The sequence below is a fragment of the Diabrotica undecimpunctata genome, chromosome 3 (assembly GCF_040954645.1).
Source record: "Diabrotica undecimpunctata isolate CICGRU chromosome 3, icDiaUnde3, whole genome shotgun sequence".
Taxonomy (NCBI): domain Eukaryota; kingdom Metazoa; phylum Arthropoda; class Insecta; order Coleoptera; family Chrysomelidae; genus Diabrotica; species Diabrotica undecimpunctata.
Window position 1 is genome coordinate 91,493,962 of NC_092805.1, and position 15,459 is coordinate 91,509,420.

The window sequence follows — 15,459 nt, forward strand, 5'->3', positions numbered from 1 at the left end:
TGTCTCTTGCTATTCGTACTATTCTATTTTCTGTCATTCTTTCGATGTGTTGATTCCATTCCACTTTTCTTCTTTTGGTCCACGCGTTTATTACCTCTATACCACATCTCGTTCGTATTTCCTCACTTCTTACTCTGTCTCTTAGAGTTTAGTTTGTTATTTTTCGTAAGACTTTTATTTTTGTTGTTTCCAGTAGACTTTAAGTTTTCGCCGTATCTGCTCTTGTTTTCGCTGTGTACGTCATTATCGTCTTATTGTTGATTTATATATCCTGGTTTTCGTTTCCGTTGTGAGGTATTGGTTTCTCCAGATTGTGTTGTTGAGACATCCTGCTGCTCTGTTTGCCATGTTCACTTGGTTTTGTACTTCTTCTTCCACTTTTCCGTAGCTTGACAGTTTTATTCCCAAGTATTAAGTTTCTATCACTTGTTCTAATATTTTGTTATTTACGACTAGTTTATATCGTTTCGGTTCCGCTGATATCACTATCGTTTTAGTTTTCTCTGTTAAGATCTCCATGTTGTATATGAGCGCATCTTCGAATTCTTTAATTAATCTTTGTAGGTCATCTTCATTTTCGGCTGTTATTATGGCGTCATCGGCGTAGCATATTATCCTTATTTCCTTTTCTCCCATTCTATATCCTCTTCTTTTTTAACTTTCTTTATGATTTCATCCATTATCAGATTAAATATTAATGGGCTCAGCGAATCTCCTTGTCTAATGCCTGTTTCATATTTGATAGGTTGCGATAGTTTTCCTTTATATCTTACCATAGCTATGTTATCTTTATATATATTCTCAGTGGTTTTTACTAAATCCAGTGATATTCCCTTTTCATATAATAAATGTATCGCGTCCCGAATTCTCACTCTATCAAACTCTATCAAAATCTATCAGACACATAATGCTGGTTTGTTGTATTCCAGCGACTTTTCTTTTATTTGTCTTATTACAAAAACTGCATTCGTGCATGATCTTCCTGTCCGAAATCCTTGCTGATCCTCTTGCAGAGATATTCGTTCGTTTATTTTTGTCGCTATTATTCTTGTTGTCAAATTCTCTGTTGTTTGATAACAAAGAAGGTATTTGTTTAATTTGTAAAATACTACTTTACTTACTACCAAACTTTATAGAAAGCTTGATAGATCTAAAAAAGCAGCAGATGTTCTGGCAGATTTTTGCATTCTTCCATAAGTAATTGCAGACCTTTTGCATATCTTCTTAAAAAGTTGGGATAATATTGGAAGCCAACTTATTGATCTACAAGATTTTAAACCCTCAGGATTTTTCCCAGGTTTAAGGATCGTAACTATTTAAGCAACTTTCCAGCTACTAAAGGGTAATGATATTTATGTTTGAAGAACTATAATAGAAGATAAATTAGTTTAAAGATATAATATATGTTATTATATTAATTTGAAGGAGATCCGGATAAAAATAAATAAAAAACAATGAGCTGTATGTTTTAAAATTTAATTATCTTCTTGTTTTTTTCATAGTCATATCCTTTTTCTGCTTAGTCATGAAATGCAATAAAATGTAATAAATTTTAATTACTATATATAAATTGATTAACTATATATCTTGTTTCTTTCCAGTACTTTGGACCTGAAGAAGAGGCCAAAAGGTACCAACAAGAGATCACACTGCATCATCCAGAAGAGAAGAAGATAAAAATGATCTATTACGCGTCGTGCGTGAATGGCATGAACTGTATAAATATATCTCGGACAATAGTGCACCATTTCAAAGACAAACAAAATGTGCTCCATTTCGAATATCGGATAGTGAAACTAAAAAGGCGACCGTATCCACATCGAATGTTATGAAATAATTGCAAATATATATTTTTTTATGTTTGTTTATTATTTTTGTTGTAGTTTTTAATTTTATCTGTTATAAAACGCAATAGCCTGATGTGATAATAGAAATAACTCTTGCTGTGGATATACGAATAAAATATACCGATATGAAATTATCGTGATATATACAAATATAAAAAATACTGCTGTTTCCTTAATAAGAATGATTCATAAAAATTTTTAGCAGAAAATAGATGTTACTACACAAAAAATGTCTATTGTTATGATAGTGTAATTTCTGTCGGTATAAGCAATCCCCCACTTACTGACCAAAGAATTTGGGCGGATGACTTGGTAATTCGTAGGGCACTCTTTTGACTTCATGTTGAGAAATTAGCTTCAAATACGAAGGAAATATTAAGTAGTCAACGGCATAAGGATGTGGAAAGCCACAGGATGACTATCATAGTATATATGCCTAGTAAAACCATCATAACGAGTAGGACATTTAAAACCCCCTACACATGTTCCGACCGTGCCAACCGACAAGACTGAACTTCCCAATCATTTCTGTCGCTACACACGTTGCGACCATTACTATAGTTACAGTTTCCAGGTTCTACAGTTTCTTTTTCAAAATTGCCAACGTTGCATCTGGGTAAACTATTTTATTGATCTCCAGAAGATAATTGTATGATTCTTTCCTTCCGGTCATTCCGATCTCGGTTTAAAATGGTAATGTTCACACTGAACATCCCCCAAACAGCAAGAAGTTTTGTAGCCTTCCAGTAATTCCTTAATCATGATGTTCTCATCTGTTGGTATTTGAGACATTTTTGTGGACTCAATATTCTGAACGGGTACCAGGAGTTAACTGATTCGACCACAACGTGTAGTCGGAGGTGGGGATAGGTTGGCCAACAACGCTATATACGTCCCAACTCGACAGGTGTTGGGTGGGGAAGTCGGCTATCCGGATATTGCGGTTCCACAATCAGATCGGTAGTCCCAACAACTTCTTTTGTCGGCCAACAAGCCTACACACACCAACCGTCGGGCCCTACGTTGTCGGTCACGGTGGTTTAGTCGGGACGTTAGTAGGAGGTTTATCTGCCATGCGACCCGATTAGCAAGCGGCGCCGTTGAGTTCTCAGGCTTCTTTGCGTGAGAAATATGCGACTGGATAGAAATATAGAAAAAATACCATTAAATAGCTATAATGGAACGTCAGAACTCTTTTCAAGTGGGAAAGCTGAACAACGCAGTAATTGAAATGAAGAAACTCAAAATTTATATTCGGGAATTAGTGAAATAAGGTGGACAGATAATTGTAAGTGCGAAAAGGAGGATGCAACAATGTTTATTTCGAGCAGTAGAGAAGAAGATGTCAACCATAGGCATGGAGTAGCGGTTCTAGTAAATAATAAAATCAGAAAATATAATAAAACATTTTATTCCATATTCAGAACGTTGCATACTGATCCAGTGTGCGTATTCTTTATAGGCGGATCGCTTTTGTCGAAAAGGGTCGATTTTATACCCACACGCTGAAACTTATTTTAATCTATAGATTATGATGCCTATGTTTAAAATTTTACTGAAAATTTTCCATGGCAACCTACTTATTTATAACAATTTTTAAATTAATTCAAATTATTATATAAAAAAGCCAATTTTAGCGTTTTTTAAAGCCCTTTTTTTAAAGGTTGGACATCGAATTGAAAAAAAAAAACAAGAAAATATGAACTGAAAGCTTAAGTCAAGTAGTTTCAAAATTTGAAATTTCATTTTGATTTTATACGGCATAATTCAGTTTAAAAAATCCATAAACAAATAAATATACCGTTGAGTTTCGGGATATACATATAGCCTTGACTAACGTTTGAACTTTAACGTTCCAAACACATTCACTATTTCTTATCCACAAGCTGAATTATATTTTAATCGAAAGATGATGCTACAATATTACGGTACGAGTAACAAGTGTACCTAAAATTTACCATGAAAACCTTCATATTTATAACAATTTTTCAACTAACAAAAAATTTCTTTCTTATTCCAAATAAATTTATTCTTCCGTTTATATTAAGCAGGTTCCGACGGTAAACTTTGGGTAAACCTTTTACTGTAAAGTTGTAGTGTCATATTTTTTCGAATAAAATAATATTCAGCTTTTGGGTAAGAAATAAACAATGTATTGCCAACATTAACGTTCAAACGTTCGTTAAGTCGCTATATATCCCGAAATGCAAAGGTGTATCAATTTGTTAGTGGATATTTTAAACTGAGTAAGCATTTTACGAAAAAAATCACAAAAATAATTTTCCTCCTAAACTAACCTAAATTATTAAAGAGTTGTCTTAAAGCAATAAAAGCAATGTTTTTTAATTTGTTAAAAAATTGTTATAAATAAATAGGTTGTTGCCATGGAAAATTTTCAGAAACCTTTTAAACATCTTCATCATCAGCTAGCCTATATTTTTTCACTGCTGAACGTGGGCCTCCCGTAAAATTGTCCACCGATGTCTGTCTTGAGCTTCTTGCATCCAATATGTGGTGATTCGCGTTATATTATCCGTCCATCTAGTCGGTGGTCGTCCTCTGTTTCGATATGCCTCTTGTCTTGGTCGAAACTCAAGAATCTTTCTGGTCCATCTATCATCCGTCAATCTTTAAACATGCCCGTTCAAGCCCATTTAGTCATGGCTATTTTTTAACTGCATCTGTGACTTCTTTCCATAGCGTGTTGAGTAACTCTTATTTTATTTGTTGTTCCTTTTGTCAGAGTTACTGTTTCTGCACTATATGTAAGGACCGATAAAAAACATTTGTTAAAAACCCTTCTTTTTAAACAAACTGGAATATTAGACTTAAAAATATTGTTCAATCTACCAAAGGTAGCCCATGTGAGACTTATCCTTCTTTGTATTGCAGTTGTCTGATTATCTCGGCCTAACCAAATCTCATGCCCTAGATATTTGTAATATATTACTTGATCGAAGCTATGGGCTTTCAATCTGAATTTTCTCGCTGAGACGAAATATAGAATATTGGTATTATAATCTATTAATTAAAACAAGTTTCAGCTTGTGGGTATCAAATCGACTTTTTTTGACAAATACCACCCGCCAATTAGATTTAAATATGTACAATTCAGGTTTATGGTCCCACAGCTGAGAGCACTGATAAAGAAGTTGAAGAGTTTTACCACCAATTAGACGACATTGTAAAAAACCTGAAGAAACAAGACATAACCATTGTAATGGGATATTTTAACTCCAAAATAGGAAAAGGCAAAGTCAGTGACATAGTTGGTAAGTATATATTGGGAACAAAAACTGAACGAGGAGATCGACTAATACAGTTTTGCCAAAACTTATTTATCACTAATACTTGGTTTAAGTTACTTATAACAATAAACAAACGATCCCGTAATGCAATAATATCAGCCAAAACATATCCTGGAGCTGATATAAATTCTCCACTCCATCATATACACTCATCAGAATACAGAAACAGAATAACAAAATATTAGATAAGGATTTCCTTAGAAATCCCGAAATAAAAGTGAAGCTTACAGAAAGCTTCACTTTTATTTAAAAAGCCGAACGATATAAAGAATTAAATAGAACTGTTAGCAGAAAGACAAAAGAGGTTAAAGGGGGTTTTGGGGGGTTAAACCCCTCCCAGGACCCTATCACTGTTACTAACACATTTTAAAGACTCAAAATGGAGGTAACATCATAAAAAAATTCGGTGACCAACCAAACCCCCCCCCCCTAGAGGCAAATTCTAGGTGCGCTACTGCGTCAAAGTTATAGATATAGTTTAGAATTTATATAACTTAATGTAAAATAAAGTCAGTTTATAGATATAGTTATTTTAATAAAAACTTACTAAAACAACTACAATTGATTTGATTCAAGACAAGATGACGATTGAACGGATTAATTCACAATAACATAAGAATATTATGAAAGCATTTTATGCCGCTTCTCGCATTTCGACCGCCATCGTTTTCTGTCCTTCATTTATTCGCTTCACGTGACCATACCACACTAGTTGTCTCGTTTCAATTCTGTCTACACTGGAATATACAGTATTTGTCCTCCTCCTAATATCTTCATTACTGATATGATCTTTTTTGGACACACCACACGCTCTCCTTAGAAAACCCATTTCTACTTCTTCTATTCTTTTTCTATCTTTTTTCGTGATCTGCCAAACTTCTGCCCCATAAGTCACAGTAGGCTCTACCAAGGTTCGATAGATTGTTAATTTCGTTTCTTGTCTAATATCTTTAGACCATAGTAGAGAGTTTAGAATGTTTACAGCTTTTTTCCCTGCTGCTTTCTGTTTTCAGTGTCTCTTTTGGTAGTGCCTTCTTTAGATATTATAGATCCGAGATATTTATATTCATTACATGTTTTTGTGTTTCTAATTTCTAACTCTAGATCTTCTTCATCATTTCCTATTTTAAGATGCTCTGTCTTTGACATATTCATATTGAGGCCCCATTTTCATATTATTTCTTTAGTTTTTTAAACATGTAGTCCATGTCTTCCTCATCATTCGCTACGACTACCTGATTATCTGCGAAAAATAAAATTGTTAGACATTTACCACCGCTTATGTCTATTCCCATTCCGGATACTTGTTTCCTCCACTGCTCTAGCGATGATTGAATATATATTTTAAATAAGGTCGGAGATAGATAAGATCCTTGTTTAAGCCCCTTTGTTATTGGAAATTATTCAGATAAAAAGTTTTCTTCTTTAACGATACTTCTTGCATTTTTGTATATATTTGCGATAGCGTCCACATACTCTCTACTGAGACTTACTTTCGTCAATGTGTGAAACAGTTTTTTCAAAGGTACCGTATCGTATGCCTTCTCTAAATCTACAAACAGTAGGTGGGTATGTAGATTCCTTGCCTTTCGTTGAACGATTACCTGCTGCACGAAATCCATTTTGTTCTTCTATGTCTTCGTATTCTGATTCTATTGTTTCTTTTATTATTCGACCGTACAACCTCCCCACTGAGCTAATAACAGTTATTCCCCTATAATTAGAGCATTTACCTTTAACCCCTTTCTTGAATATTGAGCTGATGTATCCAACATTCCAATCATCAGAGATATTTTGTCTTTTTAAGCATTTGTTGAATAGCTGAACCAACATCTCATGTAATATTTTTGGTCCATACTTTACCAACTCAATTGAAATGTCTCCAGGTCCTGCTACTTTACCGTTTTTCGATCTTTTGAGGGCATCGCTTAACTCTCCGGTTGTTATCTCAATTATTTGTGTATGTTCGGATATTTCTTCCATTTCGATCTCTTGGAATTTACATCTATCCTCTGTCAGTAAGACCTCATAATGATGTTTCCACTGTTTCAGATCTATTAACTGTAAGTTAGATTTTTCCTTTCCTTCCCTCCAGACACACTTTATTACCTTCCACGCTTGACAAACTCTTGTTACACCCATATACCTATCTACCTCTGCACATCTTCGATCCCACATCTCATTTTTACTTTTCACTACTTCTCTTTTTACATCTCGATTTAATTTTTTACTTAGCTTGTAATCTTCCTCCTTTCTCGTTGACATCCATTTCTAATAAGCAGTTTTCTTCTTCTTTACTGGCGTTTGCATATTCTCCGACCACCATTCTTGATTTTTTGTTTCATGTTTGTCTTTATACCCCAAAGCTTCACTTGTAGCCTCATGAATGCATTTTTTAAGTTGCTGGTATAATTCTTCCGCTGATATATTTCACATTTCCGATCCACATTTTGTAATTTTGTGGCTAGTCGTAATTTGTAAAGAAATTTCGTTGAATCTTCTTAAGCTTTCTAGGTTATATTATGGGATGTTACTTCTTGTCCATTTTTTATATTCTGTACCTGAGTGTTATTATTTTTGCGATAGTTAATTATTACGTTGGCCATAAGTAAACGATGGTCGGATCCACATTCTGATACATGGTATACCCTTACATCAGATGTTTTCAGCTTGGAAGTTTGACCTTGGATTACATAGTCAATTATCGAGCACAGATTTGTAGTAGGTTGTATCCATGTAAATGTGTAGATGTCTCTATGTTGAAAAAATCCATTCATAATTTTGAGAGACATTGTTTTACAAAAATCTTTAAGACGCATTCCGTTGTCATTGGTTATTTGTTCCCCATATCTTCCTACGACTCTTATTATTTTCTTCTCTCCCTACTCTGCCGTTTAAATCTCCTAGTATAAAGATTTCTCAGTTTTCTTTAACTTCAGAGAGTATTTCATTCATCTTGTTGTAGACATCGTCTTTACTTTCTAGATTTGCATCTTCATTTGGGGCATACACTCCGACAATTATGATTTGTTGCCCATTCTTTTTTATTTCCAGTATTAGCAGTTGTTCATTTACTTCAGTCCATGATTTAATATTGTTTTTAAGATTTTTTCGAATGGCAATAGAGTCTCCTCTCTTAGCTCTGTTATCTTTACTCACTCCACTGCAGATATTTTATTCTCCTATCTCTTCATTTCCTTTTCCTTTTTTTCTTGGTCTCGGTGAGAATACATATATCTATTGTTCTTTCCACTAATTTTTTGAATACTTCGGCTTGTTTGGTTCTAAGTCCTTGTACATTCCATGTAGCCAATATCATTTTTCTTTTCCGTTGCATTAGTCGTCTTTGTTTTGATCCATCCTTTGTATTCCGAGGCTTTTGGCCGAAATTTTTAGCATTTATTTCTTTTGACAAGGGATGAGTTGCTAGCCCATCGCCTCAACCCTCCCCTTTTATACGGGCTTGGGACCGGCACCGGCATTTACTCAGCTACACAATCCACCCAGCACTTACCGGAGGCGGAGTTAGGTAGATAATGTAATTGAAGCATTAAATAAAAGTCGCATTGATAGCCGTTATTCCAGGTTAATATGAAATATTTATAGAAATGCGACAAACGTAATAAAGTTACACGAAAACAGTAACGAAATAAAAATTCAAAGAGGTGTCAGACAGGGTAACACAATATCAACAAAGCTTTTTATAACTGCCCTAGAACGTGCTTTTAAAACTCTGGATTGGGATCATAAAGGGATAAGTGTCGACGGGGAAAGACTACACAACCTGAGTCGTGCTGATGACAGTTTTCATAGGAGATAACCTAGGCGAAATCAACATTATGTTAGAAGAACTGGAAAGAGCCTGCAGAGAAAACGGTTTAAAAATAAATATCGACATAGGCAAGGACAACCAAACAGGTGAGGTATCAAGAAGAATAGCACATGGATGGGCAGCATAAGGAGCTCTTAAGAACACTGTCCCTAACAAAAAACAAAGCTTTCAAACTAAGAGTAGGATAAAGGATGGAGTGCTCAATGAGAGGAGTAGACAATAGTGAATAAAAGACAAGATCACAAACGAAGACCTACGAAAAAGAACCAGAGTTACAGATGTTATGGAGAGAGCTTGCAGATTGAAATGGAGTTGAGCTGCCCACGTTGCAAGGATAGTGGATGGAAGGTGGACACGCAAGTTAACTAAATGGAGACCAAGGACAGATAAACGAAACAGAGGAAGAACACCCACATGATGGCAAGATGATCTGCAAAAGATGAGGAAAAAATGGATCCATACTGCACAAGACCGTGCACTCTGAATACAAACAGGGGGCCTTTGTCCTGCAGTGGACTTAAAACGGACTGATGATGATGGTGATCACACTATTGTTTATTTTGATTTGTAAATCGTAATATTATTAATCTTTTAACATTAATTACTTAGTGAAAACGTTATAGTTTCGGTGGGATATATTTCGATAGTTACGCGTAAGCGCTATACAAGTAACGTCCTTTATAGATATAACACTATATCCCTATTTTATTTGTTACTTTGTCAGACATTGCGACATTACGTCAAATATTTAAGTTTTTAATAATGGTAATAATAATTGGTAGCATAATTCTTACAAATTTTTATAAATTGCAAATCTATTGTACGAGTATTATTGACGGTAACGACCGTCTTTACGGTTAGCATATCTTTTTATAAATTACTTTGAAGGGTATAATGTCATAGTCATTTCTAAAAACTATAAAAATGAATGTAATTCGTGACCAAAATATGAAGCCTGTATATTCATATCCAACCTTTTTGTTTAGTGCATGATCTAGTAGTGGCTAACGAAATGTAAAAATACCCAATTAAGTTTAAACGTAAAGAACATGTTCTACATTTAAACAGAATGTGGATTTTAGGGCTACGAGATACGAAACCCCTCCTCATATGCTTTAAAAAGTACCTACAATACCGATTTAAACCAATTGCCAAAGTGCTGAGAGAAGCGCGAGAAGATCATAAATAACGTGCATATTGCTTATTCATCAATAGTGACAAACAGCATCAATTAACATACGACAGTTATGTCCGAAACATCAGGAAGAAATGATTCTAGACAATATATAGAAACAATGTATCATTACAGTGCAGTATAGGTACCTCAGTTGCTGACAAAACGGTAGGAGAAGTAGTTCTGGACAACAACCAATAAAAAACAATGTATCATTACTGTGATATTTGTATATGGAAGAAAGAAAATATTTATCATACTCTGATATAATTCTCAGTAACTCTTATTTAAGAATTTTTGTGTTGCTGTAGTTAAACAATATTGACATTTTTTAATACCTGTTAGATTACATAATTTGTAAACAAAATGAGAACATGAATCACCACCTGAATAAACTAATACCATAACTATAACATGGTTATCTATCACCTTCAACATAACCATTTAGATAAATCTGTTGACGTGACGCCTATGCCGAGTTAATTTTTATTTCGGGCAGGTCTAAAGAATTCAAGTTTTTCACATTTATCAATAATTGTTACTAAATGATGTGATTAAGAAGTATAGAAATATTCACCTAGTTTCCTTTTTAGTTTTCTATTAGTGATAGTGATAACAACTAAAGTTGGGAATATGTCGATAATTTTAAGTGAAGTTGCATTGCTGAAATCATGGAAATTTTCTGCTAAAAAATTATTGCACGTCAGGACTGTTGCTTCCAGTACACTTACAGAAAGGTTAGAAAATAAATTTTTATCTTTTACCAAATAATAAACACTTTTACTTTTTAAATCTGAAAAATATTAAGGTTAAGATTCAGTTTCAATGTCGAGCGACGAAAATATGTCGATAGCATGTTACGTTGTTGCCAATTCTATTTTTAAAATATCACAAGGTAAATTAAAATAGTGTAGTAGTTTTTAAGAAAAGGCTTTAAATTACCGTAGAACAGTTTAGATTGATTGAATACATTAAATAATTTCTTTTTTTTTAAATTATATCAAATCTATTTTTTATTTTGCGTACATTTGTTGATATGTTCTCTGTATCTCTGTTTATGTTTATTAAAATTATATATTTCTATCTCTTTCCAAATTAATTATTTTAAAATTGGGTGTATCTAATATCTTCATGTACCAATGTGTTTACTAATATACTCTTATGCCGTTTTGTTCTATTTATTATGTAATCTAAAATAGATCTTCCATGATCTAGTGCCATTCAGCATAGTTGGCATGATCTAACCATTGTGTAAGTAGTCGCGAACGCCTTATCTGGGTCTCCATTTAATCGTTGATTGAATGTAGGTTTGTTTAAGAGTTTTGCATAATATCGTTAAGAATTCTACTAAGTATACGTTATTTCCTTTGCAGTTAATAAAGAGTTTTTAAGCCCCTGATTTCAGTAACGTTAAACGTTATACGTTATTCTGCTCATGCGCATTAACAGCAAAATAACGGATTACTTTATTAGCGGATAAGGTATTCCCTTATTTAGGTAGAAATAAGGGTCACGTTATTAAGGAATTACGTATTTGTAATGTTGTCAAAGATTATGTATGTTACTAAGTGCTACGTGTGGTCAGTGCTGCTATATGGCGTAGAGGGCTGGACACTCAAAACGAGGGATATAAACAGATTAGAAGCTTTCGAAATGTGGCTCTATCGCCGTATCCTAAAAATACCATGGACAGCGAAAATCACAAATATAGATGTCCTTAAAAGAATAAACCAAGAACGCCAACTTTTCGAAACCATCAAGAAAAGGAAAACGGCGTATCTAGGTCACATCATGCGAAATGAAAAATACCAGTTCCTCCAACTTATAATCGAGGGTAAAATTGAAGGCAAGAGAGGAATGGGACGCAAGAAAATGTCCTGGCTCCGAAACATAAGGCAATGGACGGGGATTAACGACATACAATCTCTGATACATATTGCAAGAAATAGAGAATTAATGGAAAATGTGATCGCTAACATCCATTAGTGGATTTGCATCTAAATTCGCTTCTCGTTTCAGTTCTATAACTTTTTCGCTTAATACCCTTTTGTTGCGGCTTATTATGGCAACATCATCCGCATATGCGCATATTTACATTGATCTTGTATTAATACAGCCGTTTATATCCAGTTTTCTAACAACAGCTTCTAAAGTTAGATTAAAAAGTGTTGTTGATAAGGCATCACCTTGTCTAACTCCATTTTCAATATCAAAGGCCTGCGTCATATCTCCATCTATCCTCACCATAGCTTTGTAACCCACCAGAGTCATTCGTATAAGTTTAACCAACTTGTTGGGTATCCCTAACATAGATAGTTTCTTTAACATCTTTTGTCGATCTACTCCATCAAACGCCTGTTTGAAATCGATATACAAGTTGTAAATAGTTATGTTATATTCAACACATTTTTCATGTATACATCTTAATATATATATTTGGTCTATAGTTGACCTCTTTGGTCTGAAGCCACATTGGTTTTCACCAATCATCTCCTCCGAAAACGATTCCAGGCGGCTGTATATAATTCCTGATAATATCTTGTAGACGACATTTAAAACTGTTATGCCCCTATAATTTTTGCAGAGTCGTTTTTGCAGTTATTCCATTTGTGCCAGGTGCTTTGTTATTTTTTATATGTTTTATGACGTTGATCGTTTCTTCCAATGTTGGTTGCTCAACTAGTTGTTCTGCTGTGTGGTGAATTATTTCTTCACCTTCGTTTTGTTCTTTTTCTGGGTTTAACAGCTCTTGAAAATGCTCCTTTCACCTTTTAATTATTTCCTCTTTCTCGCTGATAATTGTCCCATTTTTGTCCTTGCAAACTGTTGATCTTGTCATGTATCCTTGGGTGTATTACTTGGTTTCCTTGTAAAATTTTCTAGTCTCTCTTCTGTTTAACGATATGTTTAACTAGTGACCAAATATTTGACATTCTTTTTGAAAAAGTCGTATCAGATCAATTAATTCTTCTTAACTATTTGCAAGAAGGGCTGTGTCGTTTGCAAAATGTAGGTTGTTTATTTTTCGGCAATTTATTGAGATGCCCTTTTCCCATCCTTCAAGCACTCTTCTCATAATATGCTCCTTTAAATTAAACAATTGTAAGGACAGTATACATCTTTGTCTGACACCTTGTTCTGGATGGAATTGGCTTGAGAGTGTGTCAAACACTTTAACTGTTCCAGTATTATGTTCGTATAGTTCAGTTACAAGCGAAATTAAGTTTTATGGTGTGCCTACCTTTTTTAGTATCTTTTATAAATATTGTCATTTGACCCTGTCGAATGGTTTGTAATAATCTATAAAACCAAAAATTATATATAGGGGGATATTAAATACCCTATATTTTTCTAGTATTTGTTCTTATGTTCAGAAGGTGTTCTTTAGTACCTCTACCTTTGATAAATCCAGTTTGCTCTTGGGGTATTTATTTTTGTAGAAAAGGTTTTAGTCTCTCATTGATTATGTGAATATTATCTTGCTGGCATGTGAGATAAGGGAGATGGTTCTATAATTGTCGCATTTTAGAAGCTGCCTTTTTGTGTAATGTCGTTATTGTAGATTTTGTCCAGTCGTCAGGCCATTGCTTGGAATGCCATATTTTGTTACAGAGCAAGTGAAGATGTTATTCCGGTTTCTTCTGTGGCTTTGAGCATTTCTGCTATTATCATATTTGGAAATTGTGCTTTGTTATATTTGAGTTTACTGATCGCCAGTCTTATTTCATTCTCGAGTATTAGGTTCTTCTTCGATTTCTTCGGAGGATTGGAGAACAAGTTCTTGGCGTTGATCATCTTTATATAGACCCCGACAAGATAATCTCCATGTCTCAGGAGACATGAAGAGTCTTAGGGTTTGTGTATGGTCTTCAACGGGATAAGTTCTGTCTTCAAAGTCTCTTGTTATGTAGCATATTTTTCTAAGACTCTAGATCTCTCAGCTGATTGTTTTGATCATGGCTCTCAATTTTTTTACATACATTGTGATAGCATTGTTGTTTATCAGCCTTGCATCTTCGTTTTATTTCTTTGTTGGCGTTTTTTAAACTCGCTTTTTCCATTTCACTATGTATACCACTTTAACAAAGATTTCTTCTATTCTCAATTATTTTAAGTGATTCATCTGTTATCCAGTATTTCTTTTTCACACGATTATTTTACTTTGGGCGATTAATTGGTATTATTACACAATGTTTAATAGTCTCCAATATTTCTTGTGATGTACCCTTACGAATAGAGGGCATACGTTTTGCACTTCTTCGAGAAGGTCACCCTTCTTTCGTTGTTCTATCCTATTTGTCTTTCTCCGTTTGTAGGGCGCTTTAAGTTTGATCTTTACTTTAGCTATGATGGGAGTATGATCTGATCTGCATAATGACCCCGATATGATCTGACTGTTTGGATTAATGATATCCAAGGAATATTAGTGAAAATGTAATCAATTTGATTTATAGACCTATCTCCAGGTCTTTTTCAAGTGTAAAGTCGGAGTATATGGTGTTTAAATCGAATATTCATAGTAGAATATTTATTTGTGATAGCAAACTCGATTAAGCCCCTCGTTCGTATCTATGACCAATGCCGAACTTTCCCAGTATATTCTCTAGGTCTCATTCTATGTAGTGTTGCCGACTTTTGCGTTTAAGTCTCCGCATATTAAGGTTAGTTCTTTATTTATGTTGTCTGCTGTGCTGTTTGGCGCATAAACTTGTATGCTATTGAGTATATGCGGTTTGCCTTTTAGTTTAAGGAGAACTATTCTATCGCTCACAGATTTAAATTCAACGACAGATTTTTGTAATCTTAGTGAGACCAGAATGACAGCACCTGTATAGTTCTGGATCTCACCGCCAAAAAAGTAAACATAATTGCCAATATGTGTTCTAAAATGGCCCTCTCCTAGTCAATGCGTTTCAGCTAATCCAGAGATTTCAATGTTATACCTTGCCAGCGCTCTTTCAATAATTGAAAGCTTACATGTAACTGTCTTTAGCCTTTGTACGTTCTATGTACCGACATTAACTAATTTTCTTTAGTTTTTACTAAAGTTTTAGTTTTAAGTTTTGTGGACCAATAGCTGAATCAGTGCCTGATCTCTAACATTTACGTGGCCGGTGGCCAATTTCGAATTCCTTAACCCGCACTCAAGGTAGCGCCGGTCGTCACCCGGGCTGCGTGACGACATCCGAGACATTCTCTTAGACATCACGCATAACTTTCTTGGGAATAAAAATGCAATGGATTCCCTTGCCTCATTGTATCGTAGTATCACAGCCATTCTGCTGATACAGCTCTGTT

General features: G+C 34.4%; 1 protein-coding gene across 1 annotated transcript in view; it reads left to right on the top strand.

The window, feature by feature from the left end:
* Positions 1–10,593: 10,593 nt before the first annotated feature.
* Positions 10,594–15,459, top strand: part of L2HGDH (L-2-hydroxyglutarate dehydrogenase) — a 50,431-nt gene continuing 45,565 nt past the window's right edge. Inside the window, exon 1 of the mRNA XM_072526276.1 lies at positions 10,594–10,898. Within this exon, the coding sequence (XP_072382377.1) occupies positions 10,795–10,898 (104 nt within the window). The 5' untranslated portion in view covers positions 10,594–10,794. The remainder of the gene's footprint in view (positions 10,899–15,459) is intronic.